At 47.6% G+C, this 10,415-nt stretch overlaps 1 protein-coding gene across 8 annotated transcripts in view; it reads left to right on the top strand.

The window, feature by feature from the left end:
- Window positions 1-7,084: 7,084 nt before the first annotated feature.
- The window catches only part of GRIA3 (glutamate ionotropic receptor AMPA type subunit 3), a 276,246-nt gene continuing 272,915 nt past the window's right edge, over window positions 7,085-10,415 (top strand). The window contains exons 1-4 of one of the 8 annotated variants that reach the window (XM_072817305.1): window positions 7,085-7,164; window positions 7,439-7,569; window positions 8,242-8,368; window positions 9,515-9,673. In XM_072817305.1, the coding sequence (XP_072673406.1) occupies window positions 8,260-8,368; window positions 9,515-9,673 (268 nt within the window). In that variant the 5' untranslated portion in view covers window positions 7,085-7,164; window positions 7,439-7,569; window positions 8,242-8,259. Of the gene's footprint in view, window positions 7,165-7,355; window positions 7,570-7,615; window positions 7,995-8,051; window positions 8,369-8,903; window positions 9,021-9,514; window positions 9,674-10,415 lie in introns of those variants that run through there. The other 7 variants (XM_072817306.1, XM_072817304.1, XM_072817303.1 and 4 more) reach the window with 7 other exon arrangements.

The raw sequence follows: 10,415 nt of genomic DNA, 5'->3' as shown, positions 1-10,415 counted from the left end.
GAGCACTTCACTATTTAAAGGGAACATGTGGTGAATCCTTTAGTAAACTACTCTCTCCAAATTTGTATTTCCACATACTAGATTTTCTTAAATTAGAAAATACCTTATTTTCAAAGGAGAAAACCACTGATTTTGGCTGTGTGGGGGTAATCACCCAGAAAAAATGTGATGCTTTTCTTTTCCCTCAAAATATTATTATGTTCAGAGAAGTGATGTCACGAAGATTCAACAGAATATGCTCACGGCATACAGATTAGAACAGATTTAACTTTAGCAAATCCAGCAATTCCTCTGTAAGAATTAGCTACAGTCAAGTATCTGAAAATTCAACTGTTTCTAGTTATCTTTTCATTCCCCTAAATATGCTGAATTCACTTTTAAAGCAGGAAACACAGACCTTCCCCTATCTAAGAGAGTGTTAAAAATACCTTATTCCTAAAGATAGCTAGGGTCAAACCCCCTAATCAAACAGATTGGGAAACAGAAATTATGTGGTATAAGTGGCAAACAAACAGATAACGAGTCTTCCATCTGGCCCCTGAAGCAACCCAGAAGCCACTCATTGCCTCGGCTACACAGACCAGACAGTTTATCATCCAAACTAGAATACTTTTGAGAGTGAAAGGGGGCATCAGTAATAATTGCACTGGAACAATGGGCATAAACTGAATTGTCCTGGGCAAACCAGGATACGTGGTCATCTTAGCCTTAGATCACTCATAGAACCTCACCACTGCCAGATACTTGCTATATCAGAGAGCCCCAAATCTTAGTAGCTTAAAACAAAATCATTTCTCACTTCTCACCCATCCGTGGGTCGTCCGTGGTTCAGCTGATCTAGACTAATCTCAACCGGGCAGCTCTGCTACAGACCGTAATATATAATAACTGAGATGGCTCGGTTTCTCACTTCAGGCCTGTGAATCAACTGGGCCAGTTTTGCTCCACACATCATTCGTCCTTCTTGGACCAGGAAACTATCTGGTACACGTTCTTCTCATGACACCCACAAAGGTGAAGATGGCAAGCAAAATGGCATAAGATTCCTCAAAATGTAGGCTGGAATTGGTACCCTGTCACTTCTACCCATATGCCACTGGCCAAAGCAAGTCACATTGCCAAGCCCAAAATTAAGGGGCAAAGAAATAAACTGCCCACATGGGGCCATGATAAAGGTATGAATGCAGGAAAGAGTGAATAATTAGAGCACTCATTCAATCTAACACATACGCTTCAGCTGTCCCAATCTCATCACTACCACCCCCACACATACACATGCCTCAGGAAGGGTGGGGGGAGTCTGTTTGACTTCATATGATGTGACATGATGCTGACTCAGTTCCTGACATACAGTCATGTAAGCTTCAGAATCCAGAGTCAGTTTCTAGTTTTCATAAGTACTTTGAAAAATGAAAATGTTTCCGGCCAAATATAAAAGCATAACTCCTCAACTGATCGGCATCCAGAATCCTTCAATAAAATTCCCAAATCTGCTCGAATATGCAACCCATCCCCAATTAGGGCTGTGAGGCAGGGCGAGTTTTAGGCTGGGGGTCAATTTCCCCAGACTTGCCTGTGCTATTTGACAGTGACACTTCCTAACCTTCTCAGAGGAGTAAAAAATAGTAATAATAATGAATAAATACTTTAAAAAGCATACATTAATTAAAACGTCAACAATAACATCTTCGGGAGATAATCTGGAATAATTCACAATAAATTAACACTTCCCATCAGAGAGACATTGCAACTTATAAGAACTTATAAGTGGGAGTCTCAAAGCCAGTGTGACTTCCATCTGCAGTTTGCAAGCCCATTCAGAGCCCACCAGGGGATAATTACTTGCTAAGTTGTACTCATCCCAGCAGAATATATTTGTTATGATTCAATTCTCTCACAGCATGAAGGGGACTCTGGTCTGGTGGATAAAGCCCGAGAGGGATAAGAAACTCCATTCCCCACCCCTGGGCTGTGTGACCTTGAGCTATTCACTAAACCTCTCTGATTCCTTGGGTTTCACAGTCTATGGAGTAACACTCCAGACCTCTGCTTATCCTGAGGAGGACATAAAGAAGAGTCACTAAATCCCTATCTGAAAAGATCCAAAGGCCTGTTCTCCTCTCCCCCTAGGAAAAGGAATTATTTCTACATTCGTTTCTCACCCTGGACACTCAGTATAAAATTACTTTCTTAGGAGCAGAATTAAATATCAGGCAGATGCATCACAAACTGAATTTAGGGGGATGAGTTACTAAAGTCACAGAAGGATCTCACCATTGAGCAGCCTACCTCAAATGGACCAAAGACAAGACCATTCAGCAAGTTACCATGGGCCTGGAGAGATTTCAAGAGTAAAATGATTACTACCAACAATTCTCAGGGAGCAGACCTTTGGCAAGACAGGGATTTTAGTGGTTATTGTGGTTGTTGCCACTCAACCTCCATATCTCCCTCCCCCACTGCTTGTTGCTCATGTGGTTTGGAGAGGGCTGGGGAAGAACTGACGCTATGGATAGGGTGTAACCCTATTCCCCCCATGCCAAGGTGATTAGTTCAGGTAGTTCAAGCCTAAATCTGACATTACTGGACCACAGGATTTGATTATGAATGTTCATGTGATTCATTTTGAACAAATGATATAAGATGTGGTGCAGATGTGAAGATAAGACATGCTACAGACATTTTGCCATGCTATGGTGGGTGAAAAAAGGAGAAAGGAGAAAGAAGTTAGGTCCTGGATAAAATTTTTGAACTACTGAGTCTAATCAATCCTTTTTTAAAAAATATTTTGTTTATTTATTCATAGAGACACAGAGAGAGAGGGGCAGAGACACAGACAGAGAGAGAAGCTGGTTCCATGCAGGAAGCCCCACGTGGGACTCAATCCCGGGTCTCCAGGATCACACCCCAGGCTGCAGGGGGCGCTAACCTGCCAAGCCACTGGGGCTGCCCGAATCTAATCAATTCTTAAGCAGTCTTATCTCTGTCTCTTCCACATATGTGAGGCAGTGCATCCCCCTTATTATTTAGGCCAGTATTAGTGGGTCTTGTCTTGCCTGAAGCATGAAACATCCTAGGAACTGAAGGAGTCAAGAGCATGGTCACTAGCCCTGAGAGTACCTAAAGGAGGCAATGTGAAAGTGCTTCATCCAGAGAGAAAAGGTTCCAATAGAGGTACTAAAGGGGAAAGATCATCTCCAAGTAATTAGGCCCGTAAATAGCTCCTGGAGGGAGATATCCTCAGGACAAAACAAGTAGTTCTCAACAAAACACCCTTGCCATCTATAAAAAGCAAGCCAATCTGAAAATAATTCAAGATAAACAATTGCTTCCATGGCCACGCTCACCTGGTGTAACTGTCTCCTCCTGGAAGTTGCTATGATCCATTTCTGGGCATATCAAACCCAAGTTCCTAAGACTTCTTCTCTGAGCTACCCATAAACTCCTACCAGAAGCAGTTCCAACTAGGCCCATGCCTAGAATTTCAGCTCTGCAGGGCTATGGATTTATTCAGCAACACCTAAGGATGACATCTACATAGAGGACTTCTACAGAGCTTTCTGTAGTATAGAGAAGATTGAATGATAGAGAAGTTAGATGAAAGACCCAGGCTTTCTTATTTGTTACACCCAACCTGGTCTCCAGGTATGACTGAACTCTATTCTTCCCAACTAATCCAGGAATGAAAGTGCAAGAGATAGCCATAAGGAATCGGGAGTACCTAAAGGAGTTCCTTGATTAGAACTGTAGGCTAAAGTTTGGACAGTTTTTCTGACCCTAAGATGATCCTGCCTTATGGAACTTTAGGAGCGTAGAACAGGAGAGCAGGAAGGGTCTTTAGAAATCACTTTGTTTTATCTTCTCTTTTTGATGGCATGTGGCTGAATCTGGGATAAGGGAAGTATCTTGTTTCAGATCTTTGAACACCTTCCTCTGTACTCCCATGGTACCTGGTGCTCACTGTTTTCACAGCACTTACCATGTTACATTGTCATTGCCACTGAATACATCTGCCCCTTCTCTGAACTTGAAATTCATTGAAAGCAGAAATGGCCTTGCCTCCTTATATCCCCGGTGCCTACCAGAGTCTGTCACATAGCAGGTGGTCAAACGTTCATTGATGATATCAAAGTTTCAAGTCAAACAGTGAGAAAGTTATCTTTCCATTAGGCAAAGGACACAGAATCTTGGTTTCCTTATCCTTAAAGGGTGGAGCAGTTTCCTTCCAATGAATCAGGATGATTTTTGTCATTATTTTCCTTATTTCCAAGGTATCGAGTTAACAGCTATGAGGATCAATGTGTAGTTAGATCTCTTCCCCCAAATCCACTGGCTGACATTTCTTTCTGCTCACCCAAGTGCCCCTATCCCAAGCCTGAAATGAACAGAAACGTCATGAGAAGCACTATTTTCACTTTTGTATTGTAAAGTTTAAGATTTCGTATTTTCCTTCTGCCTCAACATCCTCACACACCAAACGGGCTGTGAGCACCCCACCCAGGTGACTGGGTGCCCCACTGTGATGAGGCTGGCCCCTGACACAAGTTCCCCGCCTTGCCCTCCCCTGACTGTGACCTACTAGCATTCAAATGTACCAATGAAATCACCTCATGCCTTTTGCTGTGTGCTCGTCCTGATAAAAGCACTTGCCTTGGGTCAATCTCTCTCTCTCCCCATCTGCTTGGCTGAGTCCACTGCTTTGGTGGTCCCCTGCCTTGTATGGCCTTCATGGCATACAGTGACTCTGTTTCTCTAAAACTTGTGAGTATAATAAACGTATTTTCCTGTGCCTCTCTTGTGTCCCCTCTTGTGGCTATACCTGACTGACCATTTCATGAAAGAGTGCAAACAACTTCTCAATAAGAACTGCAAGGAATTCTTTTCTTGCTGCTTAAACTGTATCATAGAGCTCATTTAGAAGTGCAGACTATGGGTCCGAAGACTACCAGGTAATTCCGAACCCAGCAGAGATACCTCTCAACCACAGAGAGCTAGACGTGGGGCTCTGCTGCTTTGTTGCTTTGTCGGCAACTTCTGGCAGCTCTGATGCTGCTAGTACAATCTCTGGCTCTTCATTGGAAAAACAAAGCTGAAGTTCAAAAAGCATCTCATTGCTTTCTTGCGTGAGGGATTGAATGCAAAAGAATTTGCATGTATTATACGGACTTTTCAACCAACAGCAATATGCCTAGTTCACCACTGTGTCCCTGCTGGGTCAGATGGGACTAATCCAATTCTGCCAACAGCTGCCACTGACAGCTAAAAGTTAAAAAAAAAAAAAGTGGCAGCAGATAAAAGAGAGGAGAACAGGTAATGGGCAGGGGAGAATGAAAATGGGAAGGATAGATGCCATTACAGGGATGAATCCAATGGAGGATTTTCAAGTGCAGAGGCATTGAAATGCCTTTCTTCCTCTCATCTTTGGTTACTGATCCACCCCATTACTCTTCAAGCCAACTGATAGTGAAGATGGCCACATGTCTCTTCATCCACCTTTTCTAATGGCTAGCCAAGCATGGATGGGGATGCTTTCAGGAATGAATTGAGATGTGCTGAAAGCCATCCCCCTCCATCCAAAGTGAGTGTCTAGTGTCTCCCCACCTGAAATCAAAACTGAAACTCCTCATTAGAGTTATTCCTTTGGGTCAAGGCGCTGAAGGCTCCTATTACAATGCAATTATGTTATCTAAAAGGAGAGCCATGTAGTGCCTGGCACAGAGTCGAGGTTCTCTAAATGTCATTTTTCATATCAAATTGTCACTGCCGCCATTAGAACCTTAGTAAAGATTCATCTACCAGATTTTCTCCTGTCTCTAGGGCTCCTGAGGTACCATGATGGGAAGATTTTGATGGAACACTGGCAAAGACTTGGCAGCAGAGTCTGAGGTCTGGGGCTGGTGGAGGAAGGGGAGGCTGACAGCATGAGGGGAGAAAGGGCGCTTTTAAAAGGTGAGAAAGAGGGAAGGGATTTTGGAAATTAACATTTATTGATTCTTCTGTGAGTCAGGCACTGAATTAGATGCTTTTGCATCCACTTATTTGATCCGTATTTAATCCACAACCACTTTATAGGGAAAGTAGTAATATTCCCATTTTGCAGATGAGGAAACTGGAGTTCAGATGAAGAAAGTTGCTCAAGGTCACACACTGCCTATATGTAACAGAATACAGTCTTGAACCGAGTCTTGTCTCCTAAGCCTATATTCCTGAACCATGCTATGTCACTCTCAACACTTCTCAGGGGGTGGCCAACCTAGTCTGCCAAGTCCTTTGCCCTAATGCTCCAGTCACTTGCAAATTCAGTCTCCTGTGACATCCAGGTTTCTCCCTCATTCCTAGCCATGGACTAGCCACATGGAGATAAAAGATTTCCATGAGTGGTGGGATAGAGATTTTGCATTATCAGAATGGATATAAAATTGAGGAGAGCCTAGAACCCTTTTTCTGTTTGCTGTAGGGTTTGGAAACTTTCTATTCCAGGCTCCAATTTGTGTCATGCCAAATCCAAAGTTTTAGAGTAACTGGTGGATCAGCTGGGCCCCTGCCCCATGTAGACCACTTTCCTGTACACTGGCAGGAAAAATTCATTTTTCCCATAGACCAGGAGGAAAGGATATGAAGACCAGAGTAGCTGGCATGGAGAGGAATAAAACTTGTCTCTTACCGAGTAGCTGGGGGAGGAGTGAATGACTTGGGAGATAAGGAAGCTTCTTTTTTCCCCACCACCCGAGAAAGGGGCTAGGGAGAAGAGTCTATAACCCCATACAGGTTCTTGTGGAGGCGACCATCCCCCAACGGAGATCCAGGCCGCACTGCCCATCTTGGAAGGTTCTTTCCTCCCCTTAGAACAGGAAATAAAAGAGGACCCGGGCAGAATTGATTGCCTCTGGGGTCATCAGTCAGGGGCCCAGGCTGCGTCTAGACGCTCCAGCAAGGGAGCAAAGCCGCTAGGGACAGTTTCCTCCTACCTTAACTTTCGATCCCCACCCTTATCCCCGCACATTCCCACACCCCTCTCCTCCTTCGTCTGCCGGTGGGACTGAGCGTCCTTTTCATTAACCTTTTAGTTACCACTTCCACGCACATACTTTTCTACGCCCTCCCAAACAGCCTCACGCCGCCCATCACCGCCGGCTCCCCGCCACGGCCCGGCTCTGCACTTGGGTAAGGGGAGGTACTGGCCTCCCAGAGCCGTGGGGTTGCGGGGCGCGGGGGGGGGGGGGGGGGTTGTTCACTGGCCCTCGGATCTCTGCTGTAAAAACTGAGCGGCAGAGACCAGGCATGCGCAGCATCTTCGGGCGCATTGTGATGGGAACTGCTTCTCCGAGTCCCTACAAAGACTCCGGAGTAACCGCTAACCGCCCCCCCAGGACCCCGCTTCTTTAAGACAGACACACAAACGCAGAGGCAATGCAGCTTTTCTTTCTTTTTTTTAAAGGGCCAGTTGCCGCGTGAAAGGCTAGTCCACGTGAAGACTAGTGTATTTCTATCGATCCCATCTCCGGTGTTGACAAACGCCAGCGCCGAGGCTTTGCAGTCCGGGGCTGCAGTTTGCAGTGGAGCTAAGCGGTGTGCGGCTTTAATTCCACGTCAGATCAACTTTGATCAATATCCCCCTACCGGCCCAATTGGAAGAGCCCAATTCACCGGCGCCGAGCCTTTTCGCTCTTTCCTTCTTTTTCCCCTCTTTAGACCCACCATCTTCTGGGGGAAGAAGTCTCGGATATTCTTTATAATTTCTTTCTGTCTGTCTCGCTCGCTTGCTCTCTCTCTCTTTTGTTTCTTCGGGGTTTTTTGTTTGTTTTGTTTCTCGGTGTTTTGTCTTTTTTGTTTTGTTCGGTGTTTTAGGTTTTTATTCTCTCTCCTCTCTCTCTCTCTCTCTCTCTCTCTCTGTCATTCTGTCTCTCGTAGTGATAGGGAGAGAGATCGCTTTGGCGAACGGAGCTTGCAGCCAATGAACCCGCCTTCCAGATTGGTGTGAAGACAGAAGTGAGGTGGGGGGCGGGGAGGGGGTGTGAGAGAGCCTGGAGAGGGAGCAAGAAAGGGAGACAGAGATTGAGAGAGAGAGAGAGAGAGAGAGAGAGAGAGGAGGCGGTGGAGGAGGAGGACTAGTGTGGGGTGGAAAGGAAGAGTGAGCGAGAGAGAGCAAGTTGAGGGGAGGGGGTGTAAGAGCCGGCGAATTCTTTTTCTTTTTCTATTATTATTTTGACGACTCCTGAGTTGCGCCCATGCTCTTGTCAGCTTCGTTTTAGGCGTAGCATGGCCAGGCAGAAGAAAATGGGGCAAAACGTGCTCCGGGCGGTCTTCCTTTTAGTCCTGGGGCTTTTGGGTCATTCTCACGGAGGATTCCCCAACACCATCAGCATAGGTAAGCGCGAGCGAGCGAGCGAGCAGCGGGTCGGGCCGGGCTCCCCTGCGCCGGAGACCGCTGCCCTGGCGGGGCTGCTGCGGCCGCGGGTCCCCATCCTGCGTGGCCTGGGCGGGGGACCGGGGACGGGGAGCAGGCACGAACGGCGGGGAGCTGAGCCCTGGGGAGCCGGCTGCGCTGGGGAGCGGCGGGGACCGGAGAGGGGTCTCCTGGGGCCGGGGTGGGAGCGGTGGGGGGCCCGGTTTTCCGAGCCGGGGAGGCGTGCGGGAGGCCGGAGGCTGCAAAGGGGCGAAGAGTCGCGGCTTCTCAGCTCGCTGCTCTGGACTTTGCCATGGCGTGCGCGCCGCGGCTGCAAGTTGTCCCGGGGTGGTGCCGCCTGTCTGGCCGCGCCAGGGCGCCCCGTCCCGCGTGTCCGTCTGCGGGAGACCGGCTAGAGCCGGGGGAGCTGGAAGCCCACCCTGGATCCCCCAGACCCGGGCGGCAGCCGGGGCGGGTGGCCGATGGGGCGGGAGGCGGGGGTGAGGCAAGGAGCCGGCGGCGAAGTCACGCAGACCACGGATTCAGGAATCGCCGCTGTGTGGGTCTGGAGCCCGGCTCCCGGGCGCTGGCGGAGAGTTCTCTCAGCTCCTGGCTCATATTTACAAGTCGAGAAGTTAGAATCGTTGCCGTTACTGAACCAAACCCCTGTATTGTCCGAGGGATGGGGGATGGCTACCGGGAACGGGATGGGGCAGCAGGGGGAATGGAATGCTTTTTCTTCCCAGCCCTTCCCTTTGCACCAGGAAAAGATGAACCAGCCTGTGGAGATGGGCGTCGGGTTGGGGGGGGGGGTAGAGAGGAAGCTACTGCCGGAGAAAGAAGCAAGTCCTGCGCTTGCTGCCATCGGCCTACCCCAAAGCAGCCCCCTCTTCCCCTCTCCCCCTTCTCTCCGGCCTCTTCCTCCTCGCTCAAGAGGAAAACAAGGTTTCTCTTGGCCAAAATTGGAGTTCACAAAGAGTCTAGAAAGACACTCAGGTTGAAAATCAATAATCACCGCACCCCCCAGTGCCGTTGAGAGATATCCCCTATCTATAATGCCCCCCAGTTTGTAGCCGGTGCTGGGGGGGGGGGGGACGTGAGCCAAATCTCGGTTCCTTTTGCTTCTAGGTGGACTTTTCATGAGAAACACGGTGCAGGAGCACAGCGCTTTCCGCTTTGCCGTGCAGTTATACAACACCAACCAGAACACCACGGAGAAGCCCTTCCATTTGAATTACCACGTAGATCACTTGGATTCTTCCAATAGTTTTTCTGTGACTAATGCTTGTAAGTAGATCTGCTTTTCCTCCCTTTGGGACCTTGGGGACCTCATTTGCATTTTGCTTGTGGGACTTAGACTCTGCCTGTGTGCTGGGGCGGGGGCAGTGATTGCCTCAGTAGACATTTTAGGGGCTCTAGTCAATCCAGGTTTCCTGCGACATAAATCATCTCCGTAGGATCCTGCTGAGGGACTTAAGGCAGTGCACAAAACTCTGTTGTGAATAATGTTAGATGCAAAAGTTTTATTTTCCTCCTTGCCAAACTGGTGTTCCCTCCCCCCCCCCCCCACTCCTCTTTTGGCTGGAAAAAAAAAAAAAGAAAGAAAAAATAGCATGGTTGTTCAGGGAAATTTCTTCAGACGGGATGAAAAAAAAAAAGAAACCTCTTGATTGAGTCAATTCAGGATGTACATTACTTGACTGTTAAAGCTCGCTCCTGGTTGTAGGAATGAGCTGAATTTGACAATCGCCTAATATTTAGGAGGCAAATATGAGAAATTCTGCAAAGAAGTGACCTTGAGGCACAGATCAGGCTGGGTTCCCTGTCCTCTTTCTGTCCTATAATATCACCTTTCTTACTGAGAGAGCTCTGATAGGAACTGATAAGACAACAAACTCATTACAAGTGATGAACGCCTGGCAAACTGAAGGGAAGGAAAAGAGAGCTCAGATTACTGTTTGGGAAGCTACTTCTGCCTCCCCTAGTATTGTTCACCCTCCTGATTCTTAAGGACCACACAGTCCTAAGG

Source organism: Canis lupus, chromosome X (assembly GCF_048164855.1).
Source record: "Canis lupus baileyi chromosome X, mCanLup2.hap1, whole genome shotgun sequence".
Taxonomy (NCBI): domain Eukaryota; kingdom Metazoa; phylum Chordata; class Mammalia; order Carnivora; family Canidae; genus Canis; species Canis lupus.
Note: the sequence above shows the minus strand (reverse complement) of the source record. Positions and strands in the feature narration are given on the sequence as shown.